The sequence below is a fragment of the Oncorhynchus kisutch genome, linkage group LG1, assembly GCF_002021735.2.
Source record: "Oncorhynchus kisutch isolate 150728-3 linkage group LG1, Okis_V2, whole genome shotgun sequence".
NCBI lineage: Eukaryota > Metazoa > Chordata > Actinopteri > Salmoniformes > Salmonidae > Oncorhynchus > Oncorhynchus kisutch.
This window is the reverse complement of record NC_034174.2, coordinates 22,803,441-22,828,289: the sequence shown is the minus strand read 5'-3', so window position 1 is coordinate 22,828,289 and position 24,849 is coordinate 22,803,441. Positions and strand designations below refer to the sequence as shown.

At 43.3% G+C, this 24,849-nt stretch overlaps 1 protein-coding gene across 1 annotated transcript in view; it reads right to left on the bottom strand.

The window, feature by feature from the left end:
* LOC109897309 (MAP kinase-activated protein kinase 3) overlaps positions 1 to 24,849 on the bottom strand; it is a 37,260-nt gene that overhangs the window by 5,916 nt on the left and 6,495 nt on the right. Inside the window, exons 2-7 of the mRNA XM_020491835.2 lie at positions 12,218 to 12,357; positions 10,510 to 10,574; positions 4,739 to 4,818; positions 4,479 to 4,602; positions 4,250 to 4,325; positions 2,179 to 2,303 (exon numbers count right to left, since the gene is read on the bottom strand). Coding sequence (XP_020347424.1) covers positions 2,179 to 2,303; positions 4,250 to 4,325; positions 4,479 to 4,602; positions 4,739 to 4,818; positions 10,510 to 10,574; positions 12,218 to 12,357 — 610 coding nt within the window. The remainder of the gene's footprint in view (positions 1 to 2,178; positions 2,304 to 4,249; positions 4,326 to 4,478; positions 4,603 to 4,738; positions 4,819 to 10,509; positions 10,575 to 12,217; positions 12,358 to 24,849) is intronic.

The window sequence follows — 24,849 nt, the reverse complement described above, 5'->3', positions numbered from 1 at the left end:
TTGGATTTGCCTTTGTAGTTCGTGATTGTCATCAATTTAAGTTCGAGTCTGTATTGTCTTTTGCATCCCTAATGAATTCGCGGAGCTCGTACCTGCTTGCCTTGTAAGCGTCGCGCACGACCGAGTCATTGAGGTTCATCCAGGGTTTTTGGTTGGGGTATGTCTGGATTGCTATTATGGGTAACACATCATCAACACATTTTCTAATGAAGTCTGTGACTGACAATGTATATTTCTCAGTGTGGACGGATGAGTCCTGGGTGGATGAATATTTGAACATACAGTATCAGTATTCTCAAAACAGTCCTGTAGCATTGAGTCTGCCTCCTCGAGTGGTCTTCACTAGTTATTACAGTCACAAAGTCAGAAGACTTGGTCCAATCAGATGAGGGAGTGTGATGACATTTATACACACCATATACACACTCACACAATACATTTACACTCCCACACAAAAACAAAACCCACACACATTCACATACATTACATATGTACACACGCAAGCACGCACACACCCATACACATACACATACACAGTTTTACACAAATCATTTCCTGCTGCTTCTCTGTTCCTTATTTTACTCTTATTATTGTCTATCCTGATGCCTAGATACTTTACCCTGCCTTCATGTACATATCTACCTAAAATTCCTCTGTACATTGATATGGTACTGATACTCCCTGTATATAGCTCCACATTGATCTGGTACTGGTAAACCCTGTATATAGCTCCACATTGATATGGTACTGGTAAACCCTGTATATAGCTCCACATTGATATGGTACTGGTACTCCCTGTATATAGCTCCACATTGATCTGGTACTGGTACTCCCTGTATATAGCTTCACATTGATATGGTACTGGTACTCCCTGTTTATAGCTCCACATTGATCTGGTACTGGTACTCCCTGAAAATAGCTCCACTTTGATCTGGTACTGGTACTCCCTGTATATAGCTTCACATTGATCTGGTACTGGTACTCCCTGTATATAGCTCCACATTGATCTGGTACTGGTACTCCCTGTATATAGCTCCACATTGATCTGGTACTGGTACTCCCTGTATATAGCTCCACATTGATCTGGTACTGGTACTCCCTGAAAATAGCTCCACATTGATCTGGTACTGGTACTCCCTGTATATAGCTCCACATTGATCTGGTACTGGTACTCCCTGTATATAGCTCCACATTGATCTGGTACTGGTACTCCCTGTATATAGCTCCACATTGATCTGGTACTGGTACTCCCTGAAAATAGCTCCACATTGATCTGGTACTGGTACTCCCTGTATATAGCTCCACATTGATCTGGTACTGGTACTCCCTGTATATAGCTCCACACTGATCTGGTACTGGTACTCCCTGTATATAGCTCGACAATGATCTGGTACTCCCTGTATATAGCTCCACACTGATCTGCTACTGGTACTCCTGTATATAGTTCCACATTGATCTAGTACTCCCTGTATAGAGCTCCACACTGATCTGGTACTGGTACTCCTGTATATAGCTCCACAGTGATCTGGTACTCCCTGTATATAGCTCCACACTGATCTGGTACTGGTACTCCTGTATATAGCTCCACATTGATCTGGTACAACCTGTATATAGCTCCACATTGATCTGGTACCAAACATAACGATGGTCATTATGGCCAAACAGTTCTATTTTTGTTTCATCAGACCAGAGTACGATCTTTGTCCCCATGTGCAGTTGCAAACCGTAGTCCTTGCTGAGCGGCCTTTAAGGTTATGTCGATATAGGACTCATTTTACTGTGGATATAGATACTTTTGTACCTGTTTCCTCTAGCATCTTCACAAGGTCCTTTGCTGTTGTTCTGGGATTGATTTGCACTTCTCGCACCAAAGTATGTTCATCTCTAGGAGACAGAACGTGTCTCCTTCCTGAGCGGTATGACGCGAGTAGGATGCCCTACCAGTGTGACTTCTGAGATTCAGTCAAATTATTCCTGGAATTTAAGAGCTGCTATTCTGTGTTTTTGTGCCTTGTGTATGTCTGTGTGTGCTTTTGCATGAGTGTTGTGCTGTGAAACTGACTATTTAGAAGTTTGCTTATGTTTTCTAGAGTAAAAGGTCCCTGGGACTGAAGTCATTGGAGGAATGCAACGCTATACTAACTAAACAAAAGCCAGGGTAGCCCGACCCAGTCTCACCTTCCTCTGACACTTCAGCCCACTCAGGTTTTGGGAACTCGTACTGGCCGAGCCTGATTCTCCGCTTCATCCCTGGAGAGATGGCTTGGCCTGTGTTGGAATAGAATGGAGGGAACCCACACAGCCTGCAGAGGAGACAATTGTGTAGAGGTTGATAGTTATTAAGTTGCACTGACTTAACCCTAACCCTTGATTATATACTATGTACAGTGGGGAGAACAAGTATTTGATACACTGCTGATTTAGCAGGTTTTCCTACTTACAAAGCATGTAGAGGTCTGTCATTTTATCATAGGTACACTTCAACTGTGAGAGACGGAATCTAAAACCAAAATCCAGAAAATCACATTGTATGATTTTTAAGTAATTAATTAGGATTTTATTGCATGACATAAGTATTTGATCACCTACCAACCAGTAAGAATTCCGGCTCTCACAGACCTGTTAGTTTTTCTTTAAGAATCCCTCCTGTTCTCCACTCATTACCTGTATTAACTGCACTTGTTTGAACTTGTTACCTGTATAAAAGACACCTGTCCACACACTCAATCAAACAGACTCCAACCTCTCCACAATGGCCAAGACCAGAGAGCTGTGTAAGGACATCAGGGATAAAATTGTAGACTTGCACAAGGCTGGGATGGGCTACAGGACAAAAGGCAAGCAGCTTGGTGAGAAGGCAACAACTGTTGGCGCAATTATTAGAAAATGGAAGAAGTTCAAGATGACGGTCAATCACCCTAGGTCTGGGGCTCCATGATCATGAGGAAGGTGAGGGATCAGCCCAGAACTACACGGCAGGACCTGGTCAATGACCTGAAGAGAGCTGGGACCACAGTCTCAAAGAAAACCATTAGTAACACACTACGCCGTCATGGATTAAAATCCTGCAGCGCACGCAAGGTTCCCCTGCTCAAGCCAGTGCATGTCCAGGCCCGTCTGAAGTTTGCCAATGACCATCTGGATGATCCAGAGGAGGAATGGGAGAAGGTCATGTGGTCTGATGAGACAAAAATAGAGCTTTTTGGTCTAAACTCCACTCACCGTGTTTGGAGGAAGAAGAAGGATGAGTACAACTCCAAGAACACCATCCCAACCGTGAAGCATGGAGGTGGAAACATCATTCTTTGGGGATGCCTTTCTGCAAAGGGGACAGGACGACTGCACCATATTGAGGGGAGGATGGATGGGGCCATGTATCGCGAGATCTTGGCCAACAATCCCTTCCCTCAGTAAGAGCATTGAAGATGGGTTGTGGCTGGGTCTTCCAGCATGACAACGACCCGAAAAACACAGCCAGGGCAACTAAGGAGTGGCTCCGTAAGAAGCATCTCAAGGTCCTGGAGTGGCCTAGCCAGTCTCCAGACCTGAACCCAATAGAAAATCTTTGGAGGGAGCTGAAAGTCCGTATTGCCCAGCGACAGCCCCGAAACCTGAAGGATCTGGAGACAGACCTTCTCCAGATCTTTCAGGGGGAGTGGGCCAAAATCCCTACTGCAGTGTGTGCAAACCTGGTCAAGAACTACAGGAAACGTATGATCTCTGTAATTGCAAACAAAGGTTTCTGTACCAAATATTAAGTTCTGCTTTTCTGATGTACCAAATACTTATGTCATGCAATAAAATGCAAATGAATTACTTAAAAATCATACAATGTGATTATCTGGATTTTGGTTTTAGATTCCGTCTCTCACAGTTGAAGTGTACCTATGATAAAAATTACAGACCTCTACATGCTTTGTAAGTAGGAAAACCTGCAAAATCGGCAGTGTATCAAATACTTGTTCTCCCCACTGTATGTACTGTATATGCACACACAGGAAATCTAACACACACAAGTTATGCTCTTCTATCATCGTGGGGACCTAACCCTACCCTTACCCCAACCTTAACCCAAACCTTAAACCTAAATCCTAACCCCTTACCCTAATTGTAACCATAACCCTAACCTCTAAGCTTAAAATAGCCTTTGTCCTCATGTGGACGTGGGAAATGTCCCCACGAGGGAGAAGAACCAACCAACCACACGCACGCACGCACGCGTGCACACACACACACACACAGTACTCACAGGATGTACATGATGACACCCAGAGACCACATGTCACACGACTTGTCATATTTCTCCGGGCCCAAAACCTCAGGGGCTTATCAACATGGAAACACACACAAATAGAGACAGACAGACGGAAAATACAATTACATGATGGAAACCACTTAAGTCCAAAGTATGCATAATATAGTGTAATAAATCTGATTGTCACACATATTCCTATTCCTACAGTAGTATAGTAACTTACCCACGTAGTAAGGGGTGTAGCAGGGGGTCTGCAGGAGGTTGTGCGTGGTCTCCTTAGCGAAGCCAAAGTCTGTCAGTTTGAGAGTACCATTGCGCTCCTGATGGGTGTACAGCAGGTTCTCAGGCTAAGGGAGAGGAAGTGAAATGTATCCATCATTAAACATGTCACTGTTTATACATAGTATTAATAAATGCATGCCAACTCTGTTTGTCACTATCTGTTGCTCTTATCTTGATCTGTGTGTGAGTGACATTGCTCACCTTGATGTCTCTGTGTGCGATGTTCATGTTGTGGAGGAACTCGATGGCCGTGCCAATATCCCGCATGATCTCTGAGCCCTCTAGAAGAGGAGAGCAGAGAGACACAGTCTCAGGACAACACTGTATGTAACATTAAACATGCAGTGTGTAACCCCCTGTAAAGACTGTGTTCAGTTTATTATGTGTGCCATGCTCATGTCCGTACTTTGGACCTGCCTGTGCCCACGTACATAACTGTCTGCGTCCACTTACGGTGTGGCACAGGTGCCAAGTATATTGGCTGGGTACACGCAGATTGGGCTGAGGTGATCTTGGGAAACAATGACAGAGTTCGCTAAGAGTGTTGAGACACCAACGTTTATTGTTCAATGAACTTTTTGTTTAATAGTCTGGAACAATATGAGTGTAGCCAGCTACTTTTCACTCGCTATTCTCTTAAAATTTTGTGGTTCATCAGATTCGCCATCATGCTCGAGGGACAGACAAACGAACTGCTGGATAGCCAAGCTAGTCAATACAGCAAAGATTTTTATAACTAACCCAAGATAGACCACAGCCTGTCATTTCCAATGGGAGAAAATCATAGTTGGCAAAACAAGCAAAGAGGTGGGCAGAGCCAAGCACCAGCTAGCAAGATCCTATTGGCCCGTTCTAGCATGTATTTGTACATTTCCGTTAGGGAACGCCTACTCTGTGAAGTGCGCTTGCGCAGTAACTCAATTTGCCCGTTGCAATCCTTACCGCAATTTTTTAAAACCTTGGCAAAGGGTAAAGTCTACAAAACTTAGTCCACTCTTTTCGTGACAGATTCTAGTTTTGGGAACAGAAAACTTTATTGAGATCAACTGTTTAATCGATGACAAATTTAGCAGAATGTCGGCCAAAATTAATCTTACTTCTTCCAATGCTGGTCACTGGGTTTCCTCTCATCATCTTATTTGGTGGTGAGTGGAAATGCCAACTGGATGAACGGATTATTTCAAAATCGCACACAGAAGAAGTTATAAGGAAAATGTAGTTGCTAATGGCAGCCTTCAGTACCCCGGTCGGCCTTTAACTTGAGTTACTCAATGAGAGGGGGCAACACCGAGCCTACCTGCAATGTCACTTCCTGGAGTATCACAAACGGTTCATGTTATGTCTCCATAAGATACCATCTTAACCGACTTCATTTTGCTTCAATGCGCTATTGAATCTTCACATAGGAATGAATGGTGTCACGTGATCGATGGCTTTGTCCATTCATATATATATATATGACTAATATATATATATATATATAGTCATTGGGATGGTACCATTTGTGTTTTAACGCCTCCGTGTCCAAGGACAAGGACCAAACTTTTTCATATTATTTTCGGGGCATCCCAAGCTTTTTATTGCTTGTAAAACTCTAGCTTAGAGCTCTCAAGTGTTTTAACTTTACTATCTGCTGGCTATTAGGTACAGTATATATACAGGTACCAGTTTCAAACTAGCTTCAGCTTTCTAGGGTTCAAGGTTGGGAAAGTAGTTAGCTACTGTACGTTTCCCCCGGCTTTACTTGTCTACAGGGTTTGATTCATATTTGATATACGGATGTAAAATTGCAATACTGTAGATTTTTTTAATTATTCAAATCCTTTTCTCATTTTGAGGTTTTAATATTATTCCTGTTTAAAATTAGTATCAGGGTTTTATAGGTCCAGTATTAGTCTGTGGTCATCTGGTAGTTCATTGTGTCTTTTGTGGTAATTTCTATGTCCTTACATTTGTACCTTTTTACATTCTAATCCATTTTTTTACAAATATCTTTAGATTTAATCAATTCTACTAACGTGGAGGAAAAGAGTCATTGTGTTGCCATTGTGTGGGTGTATCATATACACTACCGGTCAAAAGTTGTAGAACACCTACTCGACGAGACAGCCTATAGGGAGGAGGTCAGAGACCTGGCCCGGGTGGTGCCATAATAACAACCTATCCCTCAACATAACCAAGACTAAGGAGATGAATGTGGTCTACAGAAAAAGGAGGACCGAGCATGCCCCCAATCTCATCAACGGGGCTGTAGTGGAGCAGGTTGAGAGCTACAAGTTCCTTGATGTCCACATCAACAACAAACTAGAATGGTTCAAACACACCAAGACAGTCATGAAGAGGGCACGACAAAGCCTATTCCCCCTCAGGAAACTAAAAAGATTTGGCATGGGTCCTGAGATCCTCAAAAGGTTCTACAGATGCAACATCGAGAGCATCTTGACTGGTTGCGTCACTGCCTGGTACGGCAATTGCTCGGCCTCTGACCGCAAGCCACTATATAGGGTAGTGCGTACGGCCCAGTACTTCACTGGGGCTAAGCTTCCTGCCATCCAGGACCTCTACACCAGGCGGTGTCAGAGGAAGGCCCTAAAAATTGTCAAAGACCCCAGTCACCCCTCTTTTACGCTGCTTAAGAAGACACACCTGTTGATTGAAATGCATTCCAGGTGATTACCTCATGAAGCTGGTTGAGAGAATGCCAAGAGTGTGCAAAGCTGTCATCAAGGCAAAGGGTGGCTATTTAAAGAATCTCAAATATAAAATATATTTTGATTTGTTTAACACTTTTTTGGTTACTACATGATTCCATTTGTGTTATTTCAAAGTTTTGAACGTTTTCCAACAATTGTTTACAGACAGATTATTTCACCTATAATTCACTGTACCACATATCCAGTGGGTCAGAAGTTTACACACACTAAGTTGACTGTGCCTTTAAATAGCTTGGAAAATTCCAGAAAATGATGTCATGGCTTTACAAGCTTTTGGAATGCTAATTGACATCATTTGAGTCAATTGGAGGTGTACCTATGGTTGTATTTCAAGGCCTACCTTCAAATTCAGTGCCTCATGGGAAAATTTAAATAAATCAGCCAAGACCTCAGAAAAAAATTGTACACCTCCACAAGTCTGATTCATCCTTGGGAGCAATTTCCAAAACGCCTGAAGGTACCACATTCATCTGTACAAACAATAGTACGCAAGTATAAACACCGTGGGACCACGCAGCCGTCATACCGCTCAGGAAGGAGACGCGTTCTGTCTCCTAGAGATGAACATACTTTGGTGCGAGAAGTGCAAATCAATCCCAGAACAACAGCAAAAGACCTTGTGAAGATGCTGGAGTAAACAGTTACAAAAGTATCTATATCCACAGTAAAACAAGTCCTATATCGACATAACCTGAAAGGCCACTCAGCAAGGAAGAAGCCACTGCTGAAAAACAGCCATAAAAAAGCCAGTGTTGTTTTTGCAACTGCACATGGGGACAAAATTCATACTTTTTGGAGAAATGTCCTCTGGTCTGATGAAACAAATGTAGAACTGTTTGGCCATAATGACCATCGTTATGTTTGGAGGAAAAAGGGGGAAGCTTGCAAGTCGAAGAACACCCTCCCAACCGTGAAGCACGGGGGTGGCAGCATCATGCTGTGGGGGTTCTTTGCTGCAGGAGGGACTGGTGCACTTCACAAAATAGATGGCATCATGAGGCAAGAAAATTATGTGGATATATTGAAGCAACATCTCAAGACATCAGTCAGGAAGTCAAAGCTTGGTCGCAAATGAGTCTTCCAAATGGACAATGACCCCAACCATACTTCCAAAGTTGTGGCAAAATGGCTTAAGGACAACAAAGTCAAGGTATTGGAGTGGCCATCACAAACCCCTGACCTCAATCCTATAGAACATTTGTGGGCAGAACTGAAAAAGCGTGTGCGGGCAAGGAGGTCTAGAAACATGACTCAGTTACACCAGCTCTGTCAGGAGGAATGGGCCAAAATTCACCCAACTTATTGTGGGAAGCTTGTGGAAGGCTACCTGAAACGTTTGACCCAAGTTAAACAATTTAAAGGCAATGCTACCAAATACTAATTGAGTGTATGTAAACTTCTGACCCACTGGGAATGTGATTAAAGAAATAAAAGCTGAAATGAATCATTCTCTCTACTATTATTCTGACATTTCACATCCTTAAAATTGTGAAAAACTGAATTTAAATGTATTTGGCTAAGGTGTATGTAAACTTCCGACTTCAACTGTGTGTGTGTGTGTGTGTCAGAACAAAGCTGCCTGAAGAAAGAGGGGTCACACATACAGTATATACAGTAGCTTGCAAAAGTATTCACCCCTTTGGCATTTTTCCTATTTTGTTGCTTTACAACCTGGAATTAAAATAGATTTTTGGGGGGGTTGTAATCGTTTGATTTACACAACATTCCTACCACTTTGAAGAAACAAACAAGAAATAAGACAACAAAAAAACTGAAAACTTGAACGTGCATAACTATTCACCCCCCAAAGTCAATACTTTGTAGAGCCACCTTTTGCAGCAATTACAGCTGCAAGTATCTTGGGTTATGTAGGCTTGGCACATCAAGCCACTGGGATTTTTGCCCATTCTTCAAGGTAAAACTGCCCCTAGCTCCTTCAAGTTGGATGGGTTCCGCTGGTGTACAGAAATCTTTAAGTCATACCACAGATACTCAATTGGTTGAGGTCTGGGCTTTGACAAGGCTATTCCAAGACATTTAAATGTTTCCCCTTAAACCACTCGAGTGTTGCTTTAGCAGTATGCTTAGGGCCATTGTCCTGCTGGAAAGTGAACCTCCATCCCAGTCTCAAATCTCTGGAAGACTGAAACAGGTTTCCCTCAAGAATTTCCCTGTATTTAGCATCATCCATAATTCCTTCCATTCTAACCAATTTCTAAGTCCCTGCCGATGAATAACATCCCCACAGCATGATGTTACCCCACCATGCTTCACTGTGGGGATGTTGTTCTCGGGGTGATCAGAGGTGTTGGGTTTGCGCCATACATAGCATTTCCTTGAAGGCCAAAAAGCTCAATTTTAGTCTCATCTGACCAGAGTACTTTCTTCCACATGTTTGGGGGGCCTCCCACAACGTGTTTGCTTATTTCTTTCTTTAAGCAATGGCTTTTTCTGGCCACTCTTCTGTAAATCCCAGCTCTGTGGAGTATACGGCTTCAAGTAGTCCTACGGACAGATACTCCAATCTCCACTGTGGAGCTTTGCAGCTCCTTCAGGTTTATCTTTGGTCTCTTTGTTGCCTCACTGATTAATGCCCTCCTTGCCTGGTCCGTGAGTTTTGGTGGTCGGCCCTCTCTTGGCAGATTTGTTGTGGTGCCATATTCTTTCCCTTTTTTAATAATGGATTTAATGGTGCTCCGTGGGATGTTCAAAGTTTCTGATATTTTTTATAACTCAACCCTGATCTGTACTTCTCCACAACTTTGTCCCTGACCTGTTTGGAGAGTTCCTTGGTCTTCATGGTGCTGTTTGCTTAATGGTGTTGCAGACTCTGGGGTCTTTCAGAACAGGTGTATATATACTGAGATCATGTGACAGATCATGTGACACTTAGATTACACACAGGTGGACTTTATTTAACTAATTATGTAACTTCTGAAGGTAATTGGTTGCACCAGATCTTATTCAGGGGCTTCATAGCAAAGGGGGTGAATACATATGTAAGCACCACTTTCCTGTTTTTTATGTTTTGAAACAAGTTATTTTTTAAATTTCACTTCACCAATTTGGACTGTTATGTGTCTGTCCATTATATGGAATCCAAATAAAAATCTATTTAAATTACAGGTTGTAATGCAACAAAATGGGAAAAAACGCCAAGGGGCATGAATACTTTTGGAAGGCACTGTAGTACATCCATCCCAGAAACATGTAGCCCAGTCCTCCTTCCCTGGCTCCCTCCCTTCTGAGCCCCCTCACCTCTCTCAGTGAAAGCCTGGTCCCCTCTGGCCTGGATCCGGCTGAACAGTTCTCCACCTTGCATACTGGAACCAGAGAAACACACACATTGAGATAATATTGAGATGCTGTCATGTAGTTCTAAAAACAACACTGCTTATCACTCTCCCACATTATAAATGTTTCTACAAGATAATCTCTGCTACGTCAATAAAAGGCCCTAAAATATTACATTGAAAAGGGGAACCATTTAGAAGCAGTCTTGATGAGCACGATGTTAGTGGGACAACGTTTGACTGGGAACAGAACAGTATGCAATGCACTTCATCTCCCCCTCTGTCTTCCCATTTTGTCATTATACACAAACACACACTCAATATATTCAAAATTCCATATACACTGTAACTCCTCTACCCTCCTTCAAGATCTCTGTCTTTAGAAAAACACTGTGAATCACTCTCTGTTATGTGGAAAGCATTGTTTATACACTGAGTATACAAAACACGAGGAACACCGTACTCATATTGAGTTGCACTCCCTTTTGCCCTCAGAACAGCCTCAATTCATTGGGGCATGGACTCAACAAGGTGTCGAAAGCGTTACAAAGGGATACTGGCCCATGTTGACTCCAATGCTTCCCACTGTTGTGTCAAGTTGACTGGATGTCATTTGGGTGGTGGACCATTCTTGATACACACGGGAAACTGTTGAGCATGAAAAACCCAGCAGCGTTGCAGTTCTTGACACAATCAAACCAGTGCGCCTGGCACCTACTACCAAAAGTAGTCGTTTTTCTTGCCCATTCACCCTTTGAATGGCACACATACACAATCCAAGTCTCAATTGTGTCAAGGATTAAACATCCTTATTTAACTTGTCTCCTCACCTTTATGTACACTGATTGAAGTGGATTTAACAAGTGACATCAATAATGGATCATAGCTTTCACATGGATTCACCTGGTCAGTCTGTCGTGGGAAGAGCAGGTGTTCCTAATGTTTTGTACACTCAGTGTATGATCTTTTGAGTGAGTGTGTGTGTGTGTATATGTGAGAGATAGAAAGAGTGAGTATGGAGGAAGTGAGTAAGAGAAAGATCCAAGTCCAAATCCAACATCTATGTCCAACTCAGTTACTGACAATTCTCCTTCATTACGCTAGCTGAGCTGGTGCTCTCTTCTGACCCTCTCTGAGACAGGAAAGAGCTGACCACAAAGAGAAATGACTTTACAGAGAACACACCCTTAACTCAGCTCTGAACCGTCAGGCTCCCTGTCTACGACTGGTCAGTGCACTATACTCCAATGTCTCTGAAAATGCACCTCAATGGAAATAATTGTCAGCATCTAAACATGAGGTTTATGTTGCTCATGTCATGTTTAAACATCCACATAGCATATGTACTTTATTTCCTTGGCACTTGACTGGTTTATTGACCAGAGGATGAGAGAATACTACAGTATATCAAGAGAGTCGGGTGTCATTTTTTTGTGAGGCACAGGTGGAGCCCCAGCCATGGCCCAGGCCTGCCACATACTTGGCCTGCATAGACACACCAAGGCCAAGTGAGTGAGCTTTCCATCAAGCCTAATGGTGTCAAAGAGAAGCTATGAGGGATTGGCACTATGTCAATAGTTTATGGCTAGTGGCTGAGGACAGAGCAATACAACTTGTATTCCCACAGAGAGCAGAGGATTCTGGGTAAAAGAGCTGACAGTGCAGGATCCTACCATTCCATGATGATGAGCAGGCACTTCTTCCCATGATGCATGTTCTCGTACAGACTGAGAATGCGAACGATGTATGGCCCCCCCGACACCCGCCAGTGTAGCTCAACCTCCCGCCTCGCCTTGGGACTGTCATAGAGGATCTGAGAGAGAGAAACAGGAAGAGGTGGGGTAGGAATTATATTTTTCCCTCTTTCAGTTCCCTACCATACATGTTATGGGGCCTGTGTGTGCAATGACTTAAACACAAACCTTGACTTGAAATAGACATAACACATGCACAGACACACACATACGCACGAATACGCACTGCGCACACACACACAGCAGGCCTTGACATAGCACCTGTCTTCCATCAGAGGATATTTTTGGGTGCTGACAGTGACAGAGTGGGCTCCAGCTGGATACAAGACCAGCCAGCTGAGAACAGAACACAACACAGCCAGTCTGGCTACCCCTCATCCTTTACCACAACCTTACACAATCTCTAACACACTTTTTACAGATTCAATTATATGATAACGTGCTGTGGTTTTAGAATGACTGGCTATAAACGGACTTAAAGGTCTCATTCGATAACAGAAGTCATAATCGGCAACCTGTCTCCCTCAATGAACAACTAATGCATTTTTTTAACACAGGTAAAGTGGACAAAAGTTAGAATTTGGTCCTAAGAGACAAGATCTCATCATATCCTCATGGCATCATCCATCCAAACTGAATGGCCTATGAGTGGCCAAGTTACACATGTGTTGTTAAGAGCAGTTAATAAAATACACTGTTAAAACTTCCACCAAAACAGTCATCAACCCTTTTTGAAGATTTACAATGTTACAAGAGGAAGCAGGAACTAGGTTTTATATACATTTCACACAAAATAATAAAACTGATCCTTCGTTTTAGTAGATGCATATTTATATTGTGAATTAGTGTGTTTTTATGTGTGTGTTTAGAGCAGAAGTACTCAACTACTATTTGAAAAGGTCCAGTGACACAAATTCCCGAGGTGGCAAAGGTCTGGTTGGATATTGTTCTTTATCGGCGCTGTGGTACAGCGTAGTAACAAACATAGTCGTCTACGACTTTGGACACATGTTGTTATATAAAATGTACATTAAATACATGAAATGAGACTAAGAATTTGAATGAATTACAACATTGCTGAAAAACAAAAGTGGTTGCATAATTGTCTATGCAAAAAGTGCACTGTGAACCATTGGGCCTTGAATAAAAACGAAGTGCACGTTTTCTGGAGAACAAAGGATAATTCAACAAAAAAAAATCATCTGAATGCACAGAAGGTCACTGTGGGCCATGCAATGTTCATGTATAAGTCACTCTGGGCCTTGCCCTGCATTAATGAGAGAAATTACACTTTCTGTCTCCTGCCAATGCTTTGAACTTTGGCACAAAAGTGTGAGAGCAACTCTGAGACACTGGAGCAGGTGTTCATTGGTGAGCCTGGTGCGGTATTTGTTTGTAATAAAGTTAATTGTGGAGAAGGCTGATTCCCAGCTGTATGTGGTCAGGATGGTCAGGATGTATAGTGCCAGTTTCTTGAACAGGGACATCAGCTGCAGGCACCATCTTTCCCCAGAAAGTAACAGGGTTACAATCACCAGTCTGCTCCTTTTAAAGACACATTTTCTTGCAGCTCAATCAACTCCATCTGCAGTGATGCAACATCTACACATCTGAAGATCTGTTTTGCTTCTTCTGACAACTTTGCCACACATGTGACCAAGAAGGGGTTCTGGATGAGCACCAGCAGTTCACTTCCAACAGTGAAGTCATCAAAGTGAGCCTTGAAGTTATCCATCAGCTTCTGGATGAAATCAACATGGTTGAGAACATCTTTGTCTCCCTGCGTTTGCACCAGAAGATTGGAGAAGTGGACAAGTTCTCCCTGGGGATCATTCTTGAAAAGCTCCAAATTCTTCTGGAAAGCCCGGACTGCTGTTATCATATCACACACTGTGTTGAACCGTCCCTGCAGATTAACATTCAGTTGATTAAGGTGTGAGATGTAATGTCTGTCAAAAATGCAACTGTTTCCATCTTCTCCTCATCTTCCAAAAACAGACAAAACTGAGTTGTCTTGTCACTCTTTTCTTGTGATAAGAAGGCTTTGATTTCCTCCTGAAGGGCCCAAAAGCATTCCCAAACCCTGCCTTTGCTGAGATTGTCATGCATTAGTAAGTAATCAAAACTGGCATTGGCCTCTGTCAGGATGCCCCGTAGCAGGCGGTGTTGTATGGATGATGTGGCACTCAAAACGTTTATCAGTTTCATCAATGTTGTCATGACCTCAGAATACTATTTTCCCAGACTAGCACACAGGACAGATTGATGGATTATGCCGTGATATGATGTCACGTTCACTGTCTTCAAACTCCCTGTCATGGATGAGCCAAGGCGCAGCGTGCATGTAATTCCACATTTCTTTTAATCGTAGTGAAACTTTCACAAAAAGAACAGGTAAACAGAAACAAACGTGACGCAACCGTGGCGCACACAAACACACACAGAAAAGACATAATTACCCACAACATTAGGTGGGAAAAAGGCTGCCTAAGTATGATTCCCAATCAGAGACAACGATAGACAGCTGCCTCTGATTGGGAACCACACGCGGCCAAACACAAAGAAATAGAAAACATTGAATGCCCACCCAATTCACACCCTGACCTAACCAAATAGAGAAATAAAACGGCTCTCTAAGGTCAGGGCGTGACAGTGGTCATCCACAGATAATGAAATGCATGCTGCATTCTGAATGGCCTCATCAAGTTGTGGAGTTAAATCTTCAGCTAATATTTCAGTTCTCCTCATTGCTGTGGAATCTGACCGTGGGATCTGTTTGAGATTTTCCCTGAGCTCATCTTTTTGTTTACCTTCAAGCAAGGTGTCAGCAACTTCAAACATGCATCCTTTCATCATCTCAGTGTCTGAAAAAGTATTTTTGTGTTTTCACAAAACCCAAGCTATCCTCAGTGAACCCTCCATTGCATGTTGTTGGGCTGTAAGGAAATTGACAAGGACTTTGGTGGACCTTTCATATTGGGATTTGAGTTGGGTTAATCTTGTTTGTTCTCATCTCTGTGTTTAGGGGATACGTCTGATCGAATTTACTACGCCTGGTGTCATAATAGTGCTTAACATTGGCACACTTCACGAGAGCCACGGACTCACTGCATATCAGGCACATTGGTTTTGTGCAAAAAAAAATGTTACAAGCCATATTAGCAAAGATACTCGTGACTAAGCTCCTTCTAGCTGTGATATTTACAGTTGAAGCGCTGTCAAATCTTTCTGTTTCATTCTGCCTGCTTGTCCCAAGGTTCCGCAGAGGATATTTGGATTAATGTGATTTGTATTTGCATATAACCATGGGATTGGATTAGACGGAGCACTAGTATAGTGTTGCTTTGAGAGAGACAGTGATAAAGAGGCCGCTGCGCCCGGTTGATTTTAAAGCTTTCTAAAAAATAATGTATTGACTTTTATATAACAAAATGAGATGATGTCCGGTCTGGATTGATCCTTCTCTGGGTCCGGACCCGGACCGCAATCCGCCAGTTGAGTTTGGCTGGTTTAGAGTATACATGTGCTTAGGCGTGTCTTCTTTATCATTAATGAGTGTGTAAGTATATTTTTATACCCATGCCTATAGTGATAGTCTCCATAAAGAGGAAGTCCTTCCCTTTTTGTTGCAGGGTATGTTGAAAGTGGAAGCGAAGGACTTCCGTTGGCCTCTTTAACTGATGTCTGTTATTCTTCACAACCCACAGTATCTCTAAAAGAGTGGTCCGTACTCCTGTTCAGTATCTGGAGAGCATGTGAGAGTGAATATTGGATACCTTATTGCTAGGTCGAAAATACACAGGTTAGGACAAGAGGATTCTGATATCCCATGTCTTTGCATAAATGCGGAAGAATTCTAAACAATGGGACTAGCAATATGAGGGAAAATGACAGGAAGTGAATGTTAGCAGTACACAAAGTTTGCCATCAAACTTGGAAAATAAACACAAACGTAGTGAATTTCAGCTAACTACTCAGCAAACACATAGCATAACTATTTTACTGTTATTGTTTTCATTTAAACGTTTTTCAAATTATCTACAGGCACTCTACTACCCGATCTCTGGTCACGTTTTCAATGCTATCCTGTAGAATAAAATCAGCAATGGCGCTGGTGTCACGCCCTGACCTTAGAGATCCCTGTTTATTCTCTATATTTTGGTTAGGTCAGGGTGTGACTAGGGTGGGTACTCTAGTTTTTGTATATCTATGTTTTCTTTTTCTTTGTTGGCCTAGTATGGTTCCCAATCAGAGGCAGCTGTCTATCGTTGTCTCTGATTGGGGATCATACTTAGGCAGCCCGTTTTCCCACCTTCAGTTGTGGGATCTTGTCTTTGTTTGGTTGCATGTATTTTTGCACAATGAAGCTTTTCGTTCATTGTATTGTTTATTTTGCTGGTTCACATTTTAATAAAATATGATGAACTCAAATCACACTGCGCCTTGGTCTACCCTTAACGACAAACGTTTATTTTCGAACGCTGCCACATGAAATGATTACATTACCCTAACCTGTACATTTTCGACCTCGCCTTATTGTGTTCTATGGGTCCTCATGCCCTTAATTTCCTGTATAGTGAAGAAATTCCCTGTGACTAATTCCTAATTTGAGTAAATGTAAGTCGCTCTGGATAAGTGTCTGCTAAATGACTAAAATATAAATGCAATGTAGGCAAGACTGGCAACGTTGGAAAACTTTTGTACATTTTCAACCTCTCCTTGACCCAGTCTGTAATACCTACATGTTTCAAGCATACTATACCATAATCCCTGTGGGCACAAGAATGCCAAGGTAACCTGTCTAAATGACTATCGCCCTGTAGCACTCACATCTGTAGTCATGAAATGCTTTGAAAGGCTGGTCATGGCTCACATCAACACCATCATCCCACACCCGGGACCCACTCCAATTTGCAAACTGTCACAACAGATCCACAGATGACACAATCTTTATTGCACTCCAGACGTATCAGTGACATAATCAAACAGGTGTGTTGCATGAAAGAAATATGCCAGTAGGCCTAATACTAGTGTTATTAAGCTAACTGGTAAGTGTATTTTGTTTGGGAGCAAACGTGGAGTTAGTGTTAAACTCTTTAGGTGATTCGTTTTTTTTGAGGTGTGCTGTTTGGTCCTTAGTTTTGGTTGCTGTTTGTTTGGTAAACTTGTCACTGCGGTGGATAGTTGGTTGTGTGCTGTGTTGGAGAGAGTAACATTAGTTATTTTCCAGGCCCTTTCCCAGGCTGGAAACTCTTGCTCTACTTGCTGTTGGGACATCGGTCCGAGGAGGTGAGTACAATCTGCTGTTTACCTCAGTGGGAGATTTGGGTAGGTTAATGCTATTTGCTACCCGGCGCTATAGCCTTTCTTTTCCCCAGTTAGGCTTAGCGACGTGTTCCACGTTGGAATACGTTGGGAATGGTTATTTTGTTTTGTTATTTTTGTGTGGTGTCATTGGATTGAGCAGTTGTCTCGGGGGCACATCCGTGGCTTGGGGGAATCTGCCAGCGTGCTGGGGGGGGGGGTTTCCATGGCAGCGGGATACAATGCGTAATTACCGAGGGTATTGGTGGTTTACTCACTCACTGACAAATTCTCGCAAGGCACCCAGACCTCCACCCCCTGTATTTCTGTCTTTTCTTCATGCGAATGACGGGATGAGGGCCTGGTCTCCGGGAAGCAGTATATCCTTCATGTCAGACTCATTAAAGATAATCTTCGTCCAGTTCGAGGTGATTAATCGCTGTTCTGATGTCCAGAAGCTCTTTTCGGTCATAAGAGATGGTAGCAACGACATTAGATACAAAATGAATTACAAAAAAATATAAAAAATAGCAAAGTTGGTTAGGGGCCAGTGAAACGGCAGCCATCCCCTCCGGAGCCATTATGTCATATTGTACCAGTCAAGTTTTGTGAGTTGATGTTGAAAAGTTCCCACGATGATGTTGCTGGACATCTGATCCTCCAGGAAAACCTACAATTGCATACTGAACCATTTATTTTGGCCTAGTTTAAAGAGGGATGTTTCTGCGTTCCTCAAAACCTGTCATTTAAAATTAAATAAAATGTTATTTGTCACATACAGATGGTTAGCAATGTCAATGCGAGTGTAGCGAAATGCTTGTGCTTCTAGTTCCGACAGTGTAGTAATATCTAACATGTAATCTAAAAATTCCCCAACAACTACTTAATACACACAAATCTAAAGGGGTGAATGAGAATATGTACATGTAAGTATATGGATGAGCGATGGCCGAGCGGCATAGGCAAGGTGCAATAGTCGGTATAAAATACAGTATATACATACATGTGATGTGAGTAATGTGAGATATGTAAACATTATTAAAGTGGCATTATTTAGAGTGATCCATTTATTAAAGTGGCCATTGATTGGTTCTCAATGTAGGCAACAGCCTCTCTGAGTTAGTGATTGCTATTTAGCAGCCTGATGGCCTTGAGATAGAAGCTGTTTTTCAGTCTCTCAGTCCCAGCTTTGATGCACCTGTACTGACCTCGCCTTCTGGATGGTAGCGGTCTGAACAGGCAGTGGCTCGGGTGGTTGTTGTCCTTGATGATCTTTTTGGCCTTCCTGTGACATCGGTGCTGTAGGTGTCATGGAGGGCAGGTAGTTTGCCCCCAGTGATGCGTTGTGCAGACCGGTTGAGGGTGTTGCAGTGATACAGCCTGACAGGATGCTTTCGATTGTGCATCTGTAAAAGTTTGTCAGGGTTTAGGGTGACAAGCCAAACTTCTTCAGCCTCCTGAGGTTGAAGAGGCACTGTTGAGTGGATCATTTCAGTTTGTCTGTGATGTGTACACCGAGGAACTTACAACTTTACACCTCCTCCACTGCTGTCCCTTTGATGTGGATAGAGGGGGTGCTTCATCTGCTGTTTCCTGAAGTTCACAATCATCTACTTTGTTTTGTTGGCGTTGAGTGAGAGGTTGTTTTCCTGACACCACACACCCTCACCTCCTCCCTGTAGGCCGTCTCGTCATTGTTGGTAATCAAGCCCACTACTGTTGTCGTCTGCAAACTTGATAATTGAGTTGGAGGCGTGCATGGCCACGCATTCGTGGGTGAACAGGGAGTACAGGAGGGGCTGAGCACGCACCCTTGTGGGGCCCCAGTGTTGAGGGTCAGCGAAATGGAGATGTTGTTTCCTACCTTCACCACCTGGGGGCGGCCTGTCAGAAAGTCCAGGACCCAGTTGCACAGGGAGGGGTTAAGACCCAGGGCCTCCAGCTTGATGATGATCTTGGAGGGTACTATGGTGTTGAATACTGAGCTGTAGTCAATGAACAGCATTCTTACATAGGTATTCCTTTTGTCCAGATGGGATAGGGCCGTGTGCAGTGTGATGGCGATTGCGTCATCTGTGGACCTGCTGGGGCGGTATGCAAATTCAAGTGGGTCTAGGTTGGCCGGTAAGGTGGAGGTGATATGATCCTTGACTAGTCTCTCAAAGCACTCCATGATGACAGAAGTGGGTGCTACGAGGTGGTAGTCATTTAGTTCATCTTTGCCTTCTTGGGTACAGAAACAATGGTAGCTATCTTAAAGCATGTGGGAATAACAGAGTGGGATTGGGAGAGATTGAATATGTCCGTAAACACACTAGCCAGCTGGTCTGCACATGCTTTGAGTATCCCGGCTAGGGATGCTGTCTGGGCCAGTAGCCTTGCGAGGGTTAACACGTTTAAATATTTTACTTACGTCAGCCACGGAGAAGGAGAGAGAGGGCGGCGCAGTCCTTGTTAGCGGGCCAAGACGGTGGCACTGTATTATCCTCGAAGCGGGCAAAGAAGGTGTTTAGTTTGTCTGGAAGCATGACGTCGGTGTCCGTGACGTGGCTGGATTTCTTTTAGTATGCCGTGATTTCCTGTAGACCCTGCCACATACATCTCGTGTCTGAGCCATTGAATTGCGACTCAACCTTGTCCCTGTACTGGCATTTCACTTGTTTGATTGCCTTGCGGAGGGAATAGCTACACTGTTTATATGGTTTCCATGGTTAAATGCGGTGGATCACGCTTTCAGTTTTGCGCGAATTCTGCCACACATCCACAGTTTCTGGATAGGGTAGGTTTTAATAGTCACAGTGGGTACAACATCTCCAATGCACTTCTTTATAAATGCACTCACCAAATCAAGCTATTAAGCCGGTACCGCTATTTCCTTTTCCCGTACTCAGCCAGCCTTTTGACTGTCTGATTATTGACTGTTGGCCCTCTGTCTTGATCTAAGAATGGTAGTAGTTACCTGTTCACTGTGATGTGTCAGACCACTAAGTTTCCTGCTGCCTATCCTCTCCGGTCTATCACAACTAAGTCTGTGCTAAAAGCTTTGACTCAGTTTCTCGCTGTTTGAAATCGCTAAGGTTATTCAGTGACCAAGGTTCTAATTTCACCTCTCATCTGTTTGGTCAGGCTCTCCAACAGTTCCATATTAAATACAATTTGGCTAGCAACTATCACTTGCAGAGTCAAGGAGCGCTGGAACGTTTCCATCAAACACTTAAGTATTTGCTGAGAGCTTATTGTACGGAGATGGAGGTGTTGCCATGGTTACCGGTAGACGTCAGGGAGGTTTCACAGGAGAGCACAGGTTTCAGTCCAAATTACTTAGTGTTCGGACATAATGTGCGCGGGATTCTAGCGGTGCTCCAGGATGACTGGAAGTCTCCTAAGCCACCTCAGTCCCTGTTATCTTGTGATTACCGGTGACGCCTGTATGCCGCTGGTGAGATGGCTAAAGAGAAGCTATCATCTTCACAGGTGAGGATGAAATGAATATTTGATCTGCGAGCTGAGCCTCGTCACTTTAGTCCAGGTGACCAGGTTATTGCTCTGCTGCCAATTGTCCCTATTACGCACGTTCCTCTGGGGCCGAACAGTGGGAGTCTGCAGAGGACGGTAACCTGTTATTTTGGTCGGTACCGTTACATCGTCGGGTTCTTGTTTTTGTCATGCTAGGTCTGGGCCAGTAGCCTCATGGTGAGGAGGATGTCCCGATGACTGCGTACTGCAGGGTAGATATAAACAATTCAGAGTCACTGGATATTTTGGATAGCCTTCTCGCTCATCTACCTGCTGATTGGCGAGACGAGTTGGTCGATCTGATTCTGAGTTTTCCAGTTTTGTTTCCTGATACACCTACACTTACAAACTTAATAGAACACGATATTGACGTTGGGGATGCTGATCCCCATCCATCAGTGGTTCTATAGTTTCTTCAGAGATACAGCGTGTTGTGACATATGCGTGCCCTCCATGTGACTGGACACTGTTTACTTTGTATTCCCTGTTCCCTGTATTTGGTTTGTTTATGTTTGGATGGTGTGGTGTTCCCGGGGTCCTTGGTGGTCCCAGGTTTTATGGGGGGGGGGGTGACGAGCCTCTCACCCTGTCTAACAAATTATTTTATCATTGCTCTTGTTTTCCTTAACTTCTATAGGGTAGGAATTTTGGATGAAAAGCATGCCCAAATTAAACTGCCTGCTACTCAGGCCCAGAAGATATGATATGCATATAACTGGTAGATTTGGATAGAAAACACTCTAAAGTTTCCAAAACTGTTAAAATAGTGTCTGTGAGTATAACTGATTTGGCAGGCGAAACCCTGAGAAAAATCCCTTCAGGAAGTTGTTTTTTGTTGTTGTAGTTTTCTATTCAATGCCATTACAGTATCCATTGACCTAGGACTCAAATTGCAGTTCCTATGCCTTCCACTAGATGTCAACAGTCTTTAGAAATTGTTTTATTTATTTATTTATTTTTTTATTTATTTCACCTTTATTTAACCAGGTAGGCTAGTTGAGAACAAGTTCTCATTTGCAACTGCGACCTGGCCAAGATAAAGCATAGCAGTGTGAGCATACAACAAAGAGTTACACATGGAGTAAACAATTAACAAGTCAATAACACAGTAGAAAACGAAGGGGGGGTCTATATACAATGTGTGCAAAAGGCATGAGGAGGTAGGCAAATAATTACAATTTTGCAGATTAACACTGGAGTGATAAAAGATCAGATGGTCATGTACAGGTAGAGATATTGGTGTGCAGAAGAGCAGAAAAGTAAATAAATAGAAACAGTACGGGGATGAGGTAGGTGAAAAGGGTGGGCTATTTACCAATAGACTATGTACAGCTGCAGCGATGGGTTAGCTGCTCAGATAGCTGATGTTTGAAGTTGGTGAGGGAGATAAAAGTCTCCAACTTCAGCGATTTTTGCAATTCGTTCCAGTCACAGGCAGCAGAGTACTGGAACGAAAGGCGGCCAAATGAGGTGTTGGCTTTAGGGATGATCAGTGAGATACACCTGCTGGAGCGCGTGCTACGGATGGGTGTTGCCATCGTGACCAGTGAGCTGAGATAAGGCGGAGCTTTACCTAGCATAGACTTGTAGATGACCTGGAGCCAGTGGGTCTGGCGACGAATATGTAGCGAGGGCCAGCCGACTAGAGCATACAAGTCGCAGTGGTGGGTAGTATAAGGTGCTTTAGTGACAAAACGGATGGCACTGTGATAGACTGCATCCAGTTTGCTGAGTAGAGTGTTGGAAGCCATTTTGTAGATGACATCGCCGAAGTCGAGGATCGGTAGGATAGTCAGTTTTACTAGGGTAAGCTTGGCGGCTTGAGTGAAGGAGGCTTTGTTGCGGAATAGAAAGCCGACTCTTGATTTGATTTTCGATTGGAGATGTTTGATATGAGTCTGGAAGGAGAGTTTGCAGTCTAGCCAGACACCTAGGTACTTATAGACGTCCACATATTCTAGGTCGGAACCATCCAGGGTGGTGATGCTAGTCGGGCATGCAGGTGCAGGCAGCGACCGGTTGAAAAGCATGCATTTGGTTTTACTAGCGTTTAAGAGCAGTTGGAGGCCACGGAAGGAGTGTTGTATGGCATTGAAGCTTGTTTGGAGGTTAGATAGCACAGTGTCCAAAGACTGGCCGAAAGTATATAGAATCGTGTCGTCTGCGTAGAGGTGGATCAGGGAGTCGCCCGCAGCAAGAGCAACATCATTGATATACACAGAGAAAAGAGTCGGCCCGAGAATTGAACCCTGTGGCACCCCCATAGAGACTGCCAGAGGACCGGACAGCATGCCCTCCGATTTGACACACTGAACTCTGTCTGCAAAGTAATTGGTGAACCAGGCAAGGCAGTCATCCGAAAAACCGAGGCTACTGAGTCTGCCGATAAGAATATGGTGATTGACAGAGTCGAAAGCCTTGGCGAGGTCGATGAAGACGGCTGCACAGTACTGTCTTTTATCGATGGCGGTTATGATGTCGTTTAGTACCTTGAGTGTGGCTGAGGTGCACCCATGACCGGCTCGGAAACCAGATTGCACAGCGGAGAAGGTACGGTGGGATTCGAGATGGTCAGTGACCTGTTTGTTGACTTGGCTTTCGAAGACCTTAGATAGGCAGGGCAGGATGGATATAGGTCTGTAACAGTTTGGGTCCAGGGTGTCTCCCCCTTTGAAGAGGGGGATGACTGCGGCAGCTTTCCAATCCTTGGGGATCTCAGACGAGATGAAAGAGAGGTTGAACAGGCTGGTAATAGGGGTTGCGACAATTTTAGGCTTGTATTCTGATAAATGAGGGAGTAAGACCAGTCTGAATGAGTGGACCCTGCCGTGTCACAGAGCTTTTTCATGCGCAATCCCGAGAGAGTGCCTTTCTTGTTTACCTTTTATATTGACGACGTTATTGTCCGGTTGAAATATTATCGATTATTTAGGCTAAAAACAACCCGAGGATTGAATATAAACATCGTTTGACATGTTTCTATGAACTTTACGGACACAATTTTGATTTTTTTGGTCTGCCTGTTTTGACTGCGTTTGAGCCTGTGGATTACTGAAGAAAACACGCAAACAAAACTGAGGTTTTTTGATATAAAGAGACTTTATCGAACAAAAGGAACATTTGTTAAGTAAATGAATGTCTTCTGAGTGCAAACATATGAAGATCATCAAAGGTAAGGGATTAATTTGATCTCTATTTCTGACTTGTGTAACTCTTCTACTTGGCTGGTTAATGTTTGTAATGATTTGTCTGTTGGGCTATGTTCGCAAATAATCGTAAGGTATTATTTAAAGCATTTTTCAAATCTGACACCGTGGTTGGATTCACATGAAGTTAATCTTTAAACCTATGTAAAATAGGTTTTGTTTTCTGAATTTTTATAATGAGTATTTCTGTATTTGAATTTGGCGCTCTGCAATCTCACTGGATGTTGGCCAGGGAGCGTCGTCAGCAAAATTGGACACACCTGTGCTCGGGTGTGTCCCGGGGATAAATACACCTTTCTCCCATAGATTGAGGAGACTCTCCATGTAGACACACTTGGATTTTGGTTGTGGCATATTTTTGTTAATTCGTTTTGGCACCTCTCAAAACCCCTCATTATTAACATCTATTCACACATCCACTCACTCACACTACTGACTACACACACCATTGTTACATGGATATAGTTTACTTTATTTAATAAATATGCTTGTTTAATCTCCGTATTGTCTTCCTCTTTGTTATGG